Here is a 15,533-nt window from a genome sequence, read left to right as displayed (position 1 = left end):
CACATTGCGAATTGGTGCCAGCTTGTCCCCCAGCCAATGTCTTCAGAGACATTGTGGCTCTAAAAATTGCTTTCCCTGTTTCAGCATCCCACAGACTTTCAGGTGACTTCCCTCTTGAATGATGTGGTGCATATTCTACCGTGAAGTCGATCGCCAAATTCACTTTTGGAATCAGAAAAGTCAGAATTGATTTATTAATATATCCTTCTCATGCTTGCAGACATCTTTCTCTTCTCCATCACTCTGTGGATATAGTGTGAGAAAATGTTTGATATTTAGAATTTTATGGAATTACAGGTGAACACTTAATGGGTGTAAAGAGTGTCCGGAAATGAAAGCAAACAGCTTCTTAAAGCTTAAATTATAATAATGTAGCAATATCTGTGTATCTATATGTGTGTTTTTATGTGCAGGTGTATGTAGCCGTGATTCTGTGTGTCTCTTTGTATGCGGGTCATACTGACCTGAAGATGATATGAAGGATGTAAATGTGTGGGGTATAGTAGCATGTGTACTCAATTTAATTTTTTTTTGTTTGTACATTTTTATCACAGAAAATTAGAAGGCCATTAAATTATAGGTGGGAAACAATATACTTGTACCAATTTTCTTCTAATCCCATACAAGGGCAGGCGTCAGTGTGGGGAATGATACAGTGCCATATGGGCACAGAGGGTTAAGGACCCTAGTTTGGCAGTTTGGAGCTTGGACAACCAGCCTTCAGCCAGCCTTAATCATTGTAATACACCCATATTGTTATATTGCGTTTTTGTATATTATTGATGTTTTCTATAATTGCGACGTGATAGTGGTGGTATTTAGAGGTGGATTAAGTCAGGTAAGTCCCCAGTGAAGGCCCAGGTACCAAACGCATGGCCCGCCACTGATATAAACCCAAATTAAATACAAATACATTGTCTGCAAACTATGTAAAAAAAAAAATACATTAATTAATATTAATAATTATTTTCTAATTGATTTATTGAAATGTTTGTGTTCAAAAAAGCAACGTTAAAATGTTTTCAAATGTGTAAAATTAAAATAAGAAGTAAATTATATTTAATAAAATAAAAACTTATACCTTGTAACGTAATAACGTGCTATTACTGCTCTCGTGTGGTCATCTTTCCATATTACATCCACATAACCTTTACGCTTTACTATTAATAATTTATTTCACTTTATTAATTTGCACCGTCAAGCACCACTCGCATTTTCTTAAAGATCTACCATTCTTATTTATGTTATTTAATTTTAACGCATAAAGTGGGTCGTGCTGAGTTTCAAATATTTGAAGTCCTAAAACTACATTTTTAAGTTTGCTAAGGGAAAGTGTACATGTGATGATGCATGATAATGCTGTTTGTTGTGAATAAAATGATTAAATATACAATACCTTTCATGAATTTAACTATCTGAAAATTCAGGTGTAAATCATTTTGGTTTTTAAATGTTTTAATTTTAAATCAATTACAAAAATTCTCTCTCTCTCTCTCTCTCTCTCTCTCTCTCTCTCTCTCTCTCTCTCTCTCTCTCTCTCTCTCTCTTTTTCTCTCTCTCTCTCTGTTTTAATGTAGGCATGCTGCATTAAATGATTTTACTTTAAAATATAAAATGTTAGTTTATTTTTACTTAATTAACAGACTTCTTAATAGAATAAATTAACAGCTAAATGTACTAAATGTTGTGTGTCAGTTTGTGTATTGTGGTTGTGTGTTTATCCTGGATGAATCAGTGCATAGATAAAGTGTGCCTGATCAGATTAGTGTCTGTGGGATTACTCAGGAAAAGATTTGCTGTGTGCAATTTATTTGATTTCTTTTGATGCTGTAAATATATAAATGTTGTGTAAAAGTGAACAGGCTTTGAGGACTTTGAAGAAACCTTGAGGACCCTCCAGAGAAAAGGGAATGTTTGTAGTTTTTTTTTTCACATAAAATGTTTGAGGTTTTCTTGGTTGTTAATCTGTGATGTTTATGATGGTGGTTTATCAGACACATCTTCTAGAAGAAATCTAAACACAGGGTCACACTGATGTAGCCAAAGATGTCACAAATATTTACCAAAAAACTAAATAAGTACAGCAAACTACATTTTTATCTTAATAAGTAGATTGAAAAAGAAAACTCTAATTATTAGTCCAAATAAGTCTAATTAACTGCTCATTATCTTCTTTAGAATTTAATAAAGGCTTCTTGTTTATTCCTACTAAAAGAGTTCTTTTTCAAACTCAACATAGAACCTTACAAGAGTCATCACTCTATCAGAAAGGGCTACAGAATAGTACATTTATATTCACATATACACAATTCAGAAAGTGTTTTAAAGGTTCACTAATAATAAAGAGCTATTTTCCTCCCAAAAGAGGTAATATAAGGAAAGAGATTAAAACTCTCTGTTTTACATAAAACATTTCGTTTTTAAACATAGAAAATAACTTTAACAAATGATTGAAAAAAATGGGAATAAGAGAGTGTGTAAATGAATCTCTGTGCACAATGCCATTGTATTAAATATACAGCATAAAAACAGAACAAATGTAACACTTTACAATTTTTTACTGAGACAGTAATTAACTAAACAGCTATAATGTGTAAATACTCTGCAGTTTGTTCTTTTAAAAAATTATAGGAGGTTTTTCCATCTGGAAAGAAAAACAGGAAAATGCTCCTGTGTGCTTTTTTACTTAACAGATAAGAGAACAGGAAGTTAGCTTTCTTGACAGGAAGTGGCTGATTTAATGGGCGGGGTTTGCCAATGAGAAGGCATCCGTTTATTGTGTTGAAGAAGACGGGGTGAAGGTTCTGAGAAGAAGAACAATGGCTAAATAAAGGAATTTCTAAACTTAAAAACTTTAAGAGCAATTGGACTCAGAGACATCAAAAAGTCAGTTTGAGTCAGATAATTGAACTCAGAAGTTACTTGTTTTCCAGAATAATGATGAGGAATGAATAAACTTCATAATAACTGTTCAGAGATGGTATTTGTATTTGGCTCGCTTTTTATTTATAGCTCTTAACTGAGTCATCATTCATGCTGATCAGGAAAGATAAAGAAATAAGCAAAAATTAAATTTTATCTCATTAAACCTAACAAAATGTAACAGAAATCTTTTTTGACAAGCAAAAATATATCAAAAAATCAGAAATACCAAATGTTTTTTTTTTTTTTGTTTTTTAGGGTAATACAATTTTTATTAATGAGAAATGTATAAAGTTTTATACTACTACTTGAAAAAACAAAAAAAAAACAATAACAAATTAAAAATGATTTGTTCTCAGCTGAGTTACAACTGACAAAACTGACAAAATTGCATTATAATCTTTTTTTACTTTTGCATTCCTTAAAGTTCCTAAGGAGTCATTAGTGTGTTCAGATTTACACACCTCTCTCCTGTTTTATTAGGATTTTATCGATTGACTGCCTAGCGAAGAGCTTGTATCCTGTATATTTTTATAATGGAATCTTTATTAATGTGTCATAAACATCAGCTCACTGACTCAGCTGGAAGGTTAAAGTCATTGGCTTTATTCTTGTGTGAGTAAGTGTGTGAACTACTGTATGTTTCCTCATTGCTGTACTGTATTGGACCTCTGAGATTTAAGTCTCACACACATACACACACAGCAGTCTCTGTGTTGATGATTTCTGTCAAATCAACTCCGATTGCTCTGTAATTCTTTCAGCGGCTCGTTACACCATTTCCTGCTTGTGTTTCTGAGCATGGCCATTTCCTGCAGCTAATATTACTGTTCCTGAACATGGAGAACCTCAGAACACAAAAAGCTGCATTATCCTGTAATATTTGAGTAATATAAATAATATAACATTTTATTTGCTTACAAAATTAGAAAACACCTGATTTATTAACTAATACCCTAAACAATATGAACTATATGAATTTTGGAAAAGAATTAGAACCACCCAAGAGCTGCTCTAAAGACTGCATGGAAACCTACACTGTATAAACATGACTGTGGCTCACTTTTGTCATTAGAATAACTCAGTGAGATTTTAACATATATTAAAAATAACAAAGAAGTATCTTTTATCCTAAAAGTAGCAAGAAATGTTGGTTTAAGATCATTTTTTAAAAGGTTTTATTATTGAAGATTCTACTGCTCAAAGCATTCATCTCCAATCCGAAGCTAGAAAACTGTCCTGAATAAAACATCCAAATATGTCCTGAATACAAAAAAACAAAGAAATCCAAATGTGCTGTTTAAAGATGAAGAATTACAAAATACAAAAGTTACAGTCATAATAATAATAATAATAATATAATAGTAGTTTAATTACTGTAAAAAGTAATTTATCACTGACTACTATTAAAGCTGTAAAACTCGACTTAAATTCTCAATTTTTTTCTGCTTGATCCTGAAGAAAATCAGCATTTTTTTAATCTGGTGTTTTATGTTTCAAGTATCTGGGATCAGTAGGAGGTGTTTACTTCAGAGCCATAAATTTGAGCAAGTGTCCTGAATCGGGGTCCCCAGTCACTCAGAAAATCATAATCGAGGTCAGATCCGAAGGAAGAAGCTGATCCGAGTGAACTCAGTGACCCAGCAAGGGACTCTGACCCCTCATAGCCATAAATGTGCAACGTGTCATAGGGTATTCCATCACGGTCATGATCAGCCTCGTCCTTTTTCACCTCAATCATCACGGCCATATCCCCTTTACAGGCTGAAGGTTTCTTCACCACTGCATACATGGCTGGAGGAAGTGGATCGGGACCAAGCCGAGGGTCTGCGCGAGCCGAAGTCAGGATGGAGACGTCGTATATGTTTGTGTCCATTTCTCCTCCTCCTTCTTCATCATATTCCACAAGCTGCTCGTGAATCTCACATTTTCCAAGATCAACTAGTGCCCCCTTCTTATAGCGTTTACGCAGAACAAAGAGAATCACAATGACTACACACACACACACACACACACACACACACACACACACACACACACACACACACACACACACAGAGATAGAGAAATACACGTTAGTAACTCTTATTGGCTCTTATAGTGTAAACGACTGTGTAAGTGAAATTAAACAGTTTTTGTAAACGCTGATGTTCTTTTCTTTGTGTTCATGTCGACACACTTCACAGATAGGAACGCAGAACAGTCAATAAATTCACCCAAATGTACTGTTATCCGTAAACCCTGATCCATACATCTAAAAGCACTAATCAGTAAATCCTAATTTCTATTCCATTAATTCTAATTCTTAATTCCTAATCCAAAAACCTTAAGCCCCAAATCATAAACCCATTACTAAACCCTAGCCACTCATGCATAAACATTAATCCATATCCCGTAACCCATAACTAAATGCTGACATATATTCCATTAATTTAAATTCCTAACAACGAATTTGTAATCCCTAATCAATAACCATAAAGCATAAATCCTAAAGTATAACCTCTAATAAATTAATTTCAGCTTCATATGAAAACTGTAAACCTTTAAGTAGGAAATTTTATGTACGTGTTATGCTGTGTTTCCTTTCAATTCTACTGAAAGTTTAAAAAAATCTGAAATTATCACATTATTTATTGTGGGTGTGTTCCAAACCACACTTGCCATTCAATATACAGTCTACATAAACATTGTATAAATAACATTATTTGAAGTTGATGATTATTATTACTGTTATCATTACCGAGGATAGTGATGATACAGAGTAGAATAGCAATGAGAGCGCTAAAACTGATGCTGGATGTCTGGTAGGCTTGACAGCTCCCAGTTTGTCTCTCGCGCCCGCACTCACACACTCGCACATAAAGAGGTTCGGTGCTTTTCTTTGGCGGGATTCCTCCATCTGTAATCTCGATTTTGAGCACATTCAACACAGAGCTCTTACTGCTGAAGCCTCCCTGAGTCAGAATGATGCTGGCAGTGTTATCTGTGACACACGCCCACACACACACACACACACACACACACACACACACACACACACACACACACACACACACACATAAACACACATAAACACACACACACACACACACACACACACACACATGGCAAACCATCACAGCACTATTGTATTTGAAAACTACTACAGAAATGTATTTATTTATGTTTTTATTAAATAATTTAAAAAAGCATTTATATAAAAGTAATTTTAAAAAAATCAATTATTTCATAAACATAAATGAATGGGACTAACCCTGATTGTCATGAAGCGAGAAGTTCGAATTCTTTTCTAAGAGAGCAAAACGAAATGTCCCTGGATTCTCATCTATGTCAGTGGCATTAATAACACCAATAACCTGTAGGAAGGAAGATATTATTATAATAATAGGATAATACACATAGCAAACCTGAGAATAAAGAGAACCTATGTATAAAATGTATATAAATTTAAAATATTATAATAAATGTGATTTTGCTTTTTTCTTTTTTATCAGATATAGGTGTCATTTTTCTACTTAAAAAATAAGTACTGAGGAGTAAGTGATGTTATACTTTATTATTTAACTTCTACGTGTGAATGATTTCAGTCCTTACTGTTCCGCTTTCATCATTCTCACATATGTACAAATCGCTCCCACTCCCCAGTTTTGGGTAATTGTCATTGATGTCCAGGACATTTAATATCACCATTACAGAAGATTTTAATTCTGTTGGAACAATCAAAAATAAGTTATGTGAATTAAGTTTATTAAATATAGTTTATAAGATATGATAGTATATACTATATATTAATAGTTATTAAAAGGATGACAAACTGTCTGGAGATTCTTCTTCCGCTGTAACTAAAAACAAATGTTTTTTCTGGACTTCTCTGTCTAGCGGATTCTTCAGAGTAAGCTGTCCGGTTCCACCGTTAATGTTCACTAGGTTGGTAGATTCTTTTATACTGTACCTAAAACACATTAAAACAGAACTGTTGTTATTAAGTAAGATTTTTTCTTCCTTACTCACACATTTTTAACACTTTTTTAATAAACACCATTAGCCTTGTCTAATCTCATGTGAACTGACTGCTCTTTCATGGATTTGATCTGAATTTGAATGTCAAGTTTTAAACAGATATATGGCATCCATGCAGCTTGTGTGCACACTGTCAGTAAAACAAAAGAGGATATAATTTATATAAATATTTATATTAGAAATTAATATATCTAAATATTTTTTTTCACTCTAGTTGATGTCAGTAAAAACTGACAAATATAGAAACATTTTCACAAGTACTCTCAGACTCATAAATTTTTTTATCGCTTGCAATTTTTATTACCTTAAAATCAAATGCTTCTCAATAAATTATTATTATATGTATTGTGGAGAAGTACATACCGTATCCTGTAACTACTTTTGTCTGTGTCCTTGGCAAAAACTGAGCCCACAATGATATTTGTCTGACCTTCCACAACATTAAAAGTATAGTTTGCCTGGGAGAAAACCGGTGGCTCATCTACATCTATAACTTTAATGATGATCTGTGCACTCATCCTTTGGTCCACATTGTCTGTTGGCTGGACAACACTCTCTTTAAGTGTTACAGTAAATGAGTACATTTCTTTTGTCTCAAAGTCAAGTTCCTGTTGGAGCAAAGATACATGAGATAGCAAAAGAGAACGATTTGAGAAATACCATAAAAATAAAATTAATATAAAAAAATACTAAGTTTATTAGCAGTTGCAGTTTATGACAAGAAAATATATATTGCTTTCTAAATCTGGCTTTGCTTTAGTGTACAGTGGATTTAATGAAGAGAACCCTACCTTCTTCAGTATAAGAACTCCATCATTATTGTCATCTCGCTCCAGATCAAATATGTCTTTATATGTCTCCACAGTAAATGTAGGTTTTTTATTCTGCTTTTCATCACGGTCATTAATGTACAGTATTCCAATTTTGAACCCCATTGGTGTGTCCTCTTTCACATTAAATTCGTATTTTGCTGGAAAAGAAAATACATAATAGTTATGCATCTGATTGTGATTTGAGACACGGCCTGAGACAGAGTGAAACCATTCCAGCTTGAAATGATTTTTTTTCCTGCAGAATAGGGTCACATATAAAAATTATGGATTTTGAGTAGCAGGAGACATATGTATAGTTTACGTACGTTCAGAAAATGAGGCCAGATTATCATTAATGTCGTTTACATTGATGGTCACTACAATGCTTGCAGATCGTCCTCCCTCATTTGAGAACATGTCAGATGCCTGCACAATGAGCTTATACTCACTCTTATCCTCACGATCAATTTCATCATTTATGGTGGAAATTTCACCTAGAGAGCACACACAAACAAACACACACACACACACACACACACACACACACACACACACGCACGCACGCACGCACGCACACACACACACACACACACACACACACACACACACACACACACACACACACACACACACACACACACACACATTTAGAAATCATTATATTGTTAACTCTTATTTTATTTTTTACAGTATCTTGTCTAACACAGCACATGTTCATTTTAATTTGGTATGTTGTGGGAATTACAGCACTGCAATTATATGTGGCAAGGTCTGTGCTTTTTCCTAAATATAATATTTAAAGTTAAGCAGATAAAATGTCTAGAGTTAATTAAAATGTGAAATTTGCATTTGTAATGTTAACTCTTAATATTACACCGAAACAGATACAAAAAAAACCTATTTGGATCTTTTTTTATTTTTAATTTTTAAGAAATATAGCACAAGTGAGCTCAGGAACACCAAAAGGCCCAGAATGTCACAGTAAACTACTTTGGTGGAGGATGGAACAATTCGTTGAATAACATTTTCCAAAAGATGTATGTGCATGTGTGCCAAAGTTAACAATAGAGAAAATACTTATACAAAGTAAAAACAGAGGCATTACAATGAGATGTACATCATTGGTAAGCCTAAAAGACCAATTTAGACTTTGTAAAAAAATGTGTACATTTGTGAAAAAATCATCCTGTGAAAAATAAAATCAATTTGTAGTAGAAAGTTTTGTAAAATTTGTAGTACAATTTTTTATTTTGGGTTTTTCAATTAATCTGTGTCTTTTGTGTTTGATGATGATGAGATCATACGGTGCATTTGAAAAGTTTTCAGGCCCCCTTCAATTGTCTTTTTCTATTTTGCAGTCTGATACCACCATCGTTCAAATTGATTTTATTTTCTCATTAATCTTCACTAAGTATGCTATAATTAATAGTTAAAATACTTAACATTTCTAGAATACTAGAAACAACAAACAAACAAAAAACCCTCCTGAAATATCACATGTAACTAAATGTATGTAAAACCTTAAATATCATATACAAAAATATTCAGTCCCTTAGCAACAACACATGAACATTAGCTCAGGTGCCTCCCAATTTTCTTGATAATTGCTTAGATGATTTTACACTACAATAGTTTATTGATTGGACATGATTTGGAAAGGTACACACCTCTTATTAGAGGGCCTAACAGCTGACAATGCATATCATAACAAAAACCAAGCCATGAGGTCAAAGGAACTACCTGCAGAGTAAAAGAACACAATAACAGTGGCCTCCATAATTCTCAAATGGAAGAACTATGGCACAACCAGGACCCGTCCAAAAGCTGGGTGTGATGGTCACACTGACTCTGGAGATCTTGTGTGGAGGAGGCCCTTCTCACTTGAAGTTTGCCAGTAGACACTTAACGGACTCAGACTATGTGAAATACACTCCTCTGATCTGATGAAACCAGATTAGAACTGTTTAGCCTCAATTGTAAACATCATGTCTGGGGAAAAAATCTTACACTGCTCATCACCTGCCCAAAAAACATTCCAAAAGTTAAGCATGATGGTGGCAGCATCATGCTGTGGTAGTTTACTGCAGCAGGTCTTGTCAAAGGTCAGGGTTAAGTAAAGCTGAAAGGAGCAGAGATATCCTCAATAAAAACCTGAAGCAGAGACATCCTCACTACAAACCTGTTCCATGTTGCTCATGGGCTGAGCTTCACCTTCCTACATGATAACAACCTTAAGCACACAGCCAAGACAACACAGGGAATGTACTAGAGTGGCCCAGCCAAAGCCCTGACTTGAACCCTACTAAACATCTCTGGAGAAGCTGAAAGTGGCTGTCTGCTGATGGTCCGCATCCAACCTGACCCAATTTGAGAAGTTTTGCCATTAATAATGGCATAATATCCTCCAATCCTGGTCTGCAAAGCTTGTTGCATCACATCAAAATGTACTTTAGGCTGTAATTGTTGCCAAAGGTGTTACTGAGCAAAGAATTTGAATACTTACAGTAGGCAGATGTGATATTTCAGTTTAATTTAGGAGTCTGATTTTACTTTGTCACTATGGGCTTCTGAGTGTAGATTAATAAGAAAAAGTATTTTGATTTAACCAATTATTGTCAGGCTGCAACATATAATATAAATAAGTGAATATTTTCTGAATGCACTGTAAACAGTGCTGTAATTCTTGCACTGCTCATGAGATTAGAGTGTAAACCCCTTAGAATTAAGCTAAATGTCTGAACTACAAGCTTAATTCAGTATTTAATTTATACTCTTTTAAACTGTGGAAGAGTAAAACTTTGCTTAACTTTAGAACAAAATAAAGATGACTGAAATTCATCATCCAAAATTTCACAAAATTTAATTGTTCAATAGTTTAAATGACTATATTTCATTACTTTTTTGCAGTTTTTTTCATGTTCCTGAATGGTTGTCTTGACCATAAAACGTTTAATTTAGCTAACATTCTAAAATCATTGATAAAATGCGATTTTTTACTTTTCTTCATAATTTTATATTGTCCGAATATTATGCCTGATCGATGTATATAAATATATTAAAGGTAAAAATGTAAAATAAATCTTATTTTGTGCAATATTTTGTGTCTTTGATCCATTATTTTATTCTCTATATACTATCTATACCTAATATCTGCACTACTAACTAAGGTGAAAGAGGGGTGCCAATAATTTGTAAATACAGCTTACAGTAATTACAAGCACACTGATATAGTTTAATCCCCTGATGAATATATAAATGTTGCGTGTAACAGAATCTTACCTGTTTTAGGTTCAATGCTGAATATGTTGGATCCGTTCAGAAGTTTGTATGTGACAATGCCATTGGGCGAGGTCGGATCATCTTTATCAGTCGCATTCACCCTCAACACCATAGTTCCTAACATCAAAATTGTATACTTACATCATCATCATCATTATCATCATCATCGTCATCATAATCATCACAGCTTAATACCTACACATGCTTATAGTCTATTACACCAAAGAACTGCAGAATCCTGCAATTAAATTGGTCAGAATTTGCTAAATAATTTTCTATAACAGCAGCTTTGACAGCATTGCAGGTTTAATGTACTTATTCTGATAAACAAACATTTTATAGTAACAGCTTATTCATGTAGGTACTGTATAAACTGTAATTGCATTGTTATCTATCATGAAATGTTAAGAAGTTATTACAGTATGATAGTGAGTAAATAAATGACACTCATTCATACCTCTTTTTGCTCGTTCATAAACAGACCCCATGCCCGGCTCTACAAACATGGGTGTGTGATCGTTAATGTCCTGGACCTTTATTGTGAACTCAGTGTCTGTTTCAATTATCTCTTTAGTTTTAGAGTTTAATATTCGTGCTTTTAAGTTGTAGCTGCTGATTTTTTCTCTATCCAGCTTCTTCAGCAGGAGCACATCTCCGGACTTGCTCAACATAAATATGTCGTTTGCTCCATCTCCCATAAGCTGGAACTCAGTGAAATCTTTGGATAAAGTGTTCCTCAGCTAATAGATATACGCAGAGAAAACACAAAGAGTAAAACTATCTTATTTACACTAAGGTAATGTATTGGGTTTCATATATGGCCTGAACATGAATATTCTTACTTTTCCGATTATCTCTGGTGGACTTTGAGGATCTTTTTCCTCATATGCAAGTAACGTGTTCCACTGCCATTCTCGTTTCTCTCTCTGCAAGATGGTGGATGGTGAAACGATTTTAACATGTCTGGCTGCAGTAATAAGGAAATGTAGAGATGCTGTCCAGAGAAAAGTCCTGACCATCCACTTCCCAACAAATTGTTTCATCTTCTGATAAGGGGGAACACACACACACACATTATCTATTTTTGCATGCCAAAACTACTAACAATTAACAGCAAATACAATAAAAGACTAAACATAGACAAAATTACTTTAAATGAATCTGCTGAAAATACAAACCAGTTAACACACAAACTTTTAAAGAAACACTGTATACCACAGAAAATACAGTTTTATTTATTAGTGTTACGTCACATTGCACAGATGAACAGCTGATAGTTAGAATTTATGTTGTGACTTAAGATGTAATAAAGTCTCTCTAATTCTTTCACATCTCTCTCTCTCTCTCTCTCTCTCTCTCTCTCTCTCTCTCTCTCTCTCTCTCTCTCTCTCTCTTTCTCTCTCGCACTGTTCAACAAAGAGCTGCACATGTACTTTAATAGCAAAACTCTCCACATCCTCACACACCAGGGTTCTACACACAGCTTGTAATATAACAGCTGATTTAGAATATATTATATTTATTGCTTTACCCCTTATAAAGAAATTTACAGTATATTATTTTTTATGGTAGGTTTATTTTAACAGAGAGAGAGAGAGAGAGAGAGAGAGAGAGAGAGAGAGAGAGAGAGAAAGAGAGCGAGCGAGTGAGAGTGAGAGAGAGACAGAATATAAAAAAAAATCCATAAAAAACATTAACGAAAGGTTATAAATTAATTTGTATTTGATCAAAGTGAAATTAGTATTTGATCCCCTACCAACCAGCAAGAATTTCCACAGTCCCAAATTAGGCCTGTCCTTTTAGGAAAGAACTCCTAATATCAACTCATTATGTGTATAAAAGACACCTGTCACAGAATCAACCTCTTCCATTCAAATCTCTCCACCACCCTGGGCAAGACCAAAGAGCTGCCAGGTACAAGTTTGTAGACCTGCACAAGGCTGGAATGGGCTACAAGACCATCAGATTGTTGCATTGGTTTTGGGTCACTGTCATGCTTGAAGACCATCCATGACCCATCTTCAGTGTTCTGGTGTGCACTGATCACCATCACTGCACACCTCACCATTGTTTATTTGTATCAGTGGACATTCGATGCAACCCATATGAGGATGGCTTTCCTCTTGAGTCTGGTTCCTCACAAGGTTTCTAAATTATGCCATCTCGGTGAGTTTTTCTATGCCACTGTCGCCACTGGCTTGCTCATCAGGGACAAACTTACACTTATAAAGAACATCTTATTATTTTTTATCTCAACATATCTATGTAAAGCTGCTTTCAGACAATGTTCATTGTTAAATAAAAATTTATTTAAATGAATTCTGGCTGAGGCCTGGAGGTTTTCATTAAAGATTCTAGAGTGTATGGCCCCATTTATGTGGTTCTTGGTGTCATATTCAGTTGATGCCAAAGAGCTGAGTTTTGATCTCCTCTGACCACATCACATTCTCCCAAGCCTTCTCTAACTCATTCAGCTGTTCATTGGCAAACTTCAGACAGGCCTGTTTATGTGCATTCTTGAGCAGAGGGACCTTGGTGTGTTACCAATGGTTTTTTTTGGAGTGTGGTTTTTTGGACTGTGCTCCCAGCTCCCTTGAGATCATTAACAAGTTCCTCCACTGTAATTCTGAGCTGATCCCTTACCTTTCTTAGAATGATCCCTATAAGGTGAGATTTTGCATGGAGCTCCAGAGCGAGGGCGATTGACTTATATTGTATTGTTTCCATTTTCTAATTATTGCACAAACAGTGGTCTCTTTCTCACCAAGCTTCTTGCTAAGGGTCTTGTATCCATTCCAGCCTTATGCAGGTCTACAATATTGTCCCTGATGTCCTTTGGCAGCTCTTTGATCTTGCCCATGGCAGTGGAGAGGTTTGAATGGATAAGGTTTATTATGTGATTTGTGTCTTTTATACACATAATGTATAATTTATATGAGTTGATATTAGGAATACTTTCTTAAAGGGACAGGACTAATTTGGGTGTATGGGAGTCAGAATTCTTGCTGGTTGGTAGCGGATCAAATGCTTATTTCTGTTGCACTGCTATAGACAACCATCTTAAAAAGACATATCACTATTGTAATTAATAAAAGAATTAAAGGTCTCTTTGTTTTTAATGGTTTGATCTTTGAAAGTGGAAACAGTAGGAATGTTTCCTGTTCCTCAATCCACCACACCTTGAACTAAACTCTTCTTTTATTACATCATTCAGCAGCCATTAAAATACATGACATTTTAAAGTTACGGAAACAAATAATGTCAAATCTAGGACCTCAAAAGCTCTTCTGTCATATAAGACAGTAATCTCTTCGAAGTTCTACACATAACTTTATGAGAGAGTGTGTTTTCTGTCTTAGAGAATTTGAAAGAAAATATGTGAACTGTTGACTATACAAAGAACCTTTTGAATAAAGAACCTGTATTCCTCTCAGATGTAGACAAATACAAAGATCTGTTTTAATGATAACTTGACTCTGATTTTGTGGTAGTTATAAATATAGATAAATAAAAAAAAAAGTCTTAATTTCTTCACAGGTTTAAAAGAATAAAGTGTATACAGATATTAATCGTATTTAAAGGTCACGATCAAATCTAACAGTGTGATGTGGTTTGGATTTCGTTTAAAATTCATATGAATAAAATCATAAGAATAGGGTTAGGGTTATTTACCCTGCCCCTAACCCCACCCCCAAGATTTTTCCTGCATCACTTTTGATATGATGTGAGTCATGTGAATAACATCATTTTAAACATTTAAAATAACATATTTATCAGTCACTATAAATTTTTATATATATAACTTACTTATAAACTTATATTATATAAAGTTTAATCTGCAGATAAAATACTCAGAATCTGTCCACATGATGACTTTCAAACAAATAAATCCAAAAAAGAAAACGGTTTGTGGCTATAAGTATCTAATTAGTTCAATTAGAGAGATCACAATCCCAAAATTTCCCAGTTTACTTCAGTAAAATGAACACTGTTTAATTTAGCCAGACTTCATTCTTAGCTAGATTGTCTAATGACTAGAACTTTATAGCAAGGTTTAAAACACTGTTTTATTGGCAACCAAAATGGAAAAGTCATTAAAGACAAAAACATATCATTAAACAATTACAAACACAATTGAAATGACTGAAGTGCAACAGATGAAATACAAATCAAAGATAAAAAAAATCAGACAACAATTATAACTGTAAAAGGAAAAATTATATTTGGAAGAATGTTATTGAAAACAGGTTATTGCCTATATTCTGTAAATACTATAAAGCATATTATGCATTAACAAATTTAACATTAAAACTCCTTCACTCAATAAGAACGAGAGAAATGTAAATCTTGACTTACTAAAGCGTAAATCCTCCCAGGTGTGTTAATGTCTATAATAATCCACAGAAAATATGTGTAGCCGTTGATGTTGCGTTCGTTTCAGTAAGTGTATGAATGTGTGAGTGTATGAGTGTGTGAGTGAGTCCCCGAGACGTCCAGCTG

General features: G+C 34.1%; 1 protein-coding gene across 1 annotated transcript; it reads right to left on the bottom strand.

Moving 5' to 3' along the window:
* Nucleotides 1-2,983: 2,983 nt before the first annotated feature.
* On the bottom strand, nucleotides 2,984-15,533 carry cdh5 (cadherin 5). The gene is made up of 12 exons (XM_083550869.1): nucleotides 15,390-15,533; nucleotides 11,876-12,079; nucleotides 11,491-11,773; nucleotides 11,034-11,150; nucleotides 8,081-8,248; nucleotides 7,734-7,912; nucleotides 7,306-7,550; nucleotides 6,738-6,874; nucleotides 6,517-6,629; nucleotides 6,176-6,278; nucleotides 5,663-5,905; nucleotides 2,984-4,914 (listed from the first exon to the last, which is right to left on the bottom strand). Exons 2-12 carry the CDS (start codon nucleotides 12,074-12,076, stop codon nucleotides 4,433-4,435), a joined length of 2,271 nt encoding a protein of 756 aa, XP_083406995.1. The 5' UTR covers nucleotides 12,077-12,079; nucleotides 15,390-15,533; the 3' UTR covers nucleotides 2,984-4,432.

The sequence above is a fragment of the Silurus aristotelis genome, assembly GCF_946808225.1.
Source record: "Silurus aristotelis genome assembly, chromosome: 9".
NCBI lineage: Eukaryota > Metazoa > Chordata > Actinopteri > Siluriformes > Siluridae > Silurus > Silurus aristotelis.
This window is presented reverse-complemented; position numbering and strand designations above follow the sequence as displayed.

Bases quoted from the DNA above. Each gene is read 5' to 3' on its own strand.
- cdh5 (XM_083550869.1), bottom strand. From the start codon at position 12,076: ATGAAACAATTTGTTGGGAAGTGGATGGTCAGGACTTTTCTCTGGACA. The intron at 6,279-6,516 runs GTAAGGACTGAA...TCCTTCCTACAG, and splicing joins AGAATGATGAAAGCGGAACA to GTTATTGGTGTTATTAATGC. The intron at 5,906-6,175 runs GTTAGTCCCATT...CGTGTGTCACAG, and splicing joins CTCGCTTCATGACAATCAGG to ATAACACTGCCAGCATCATT.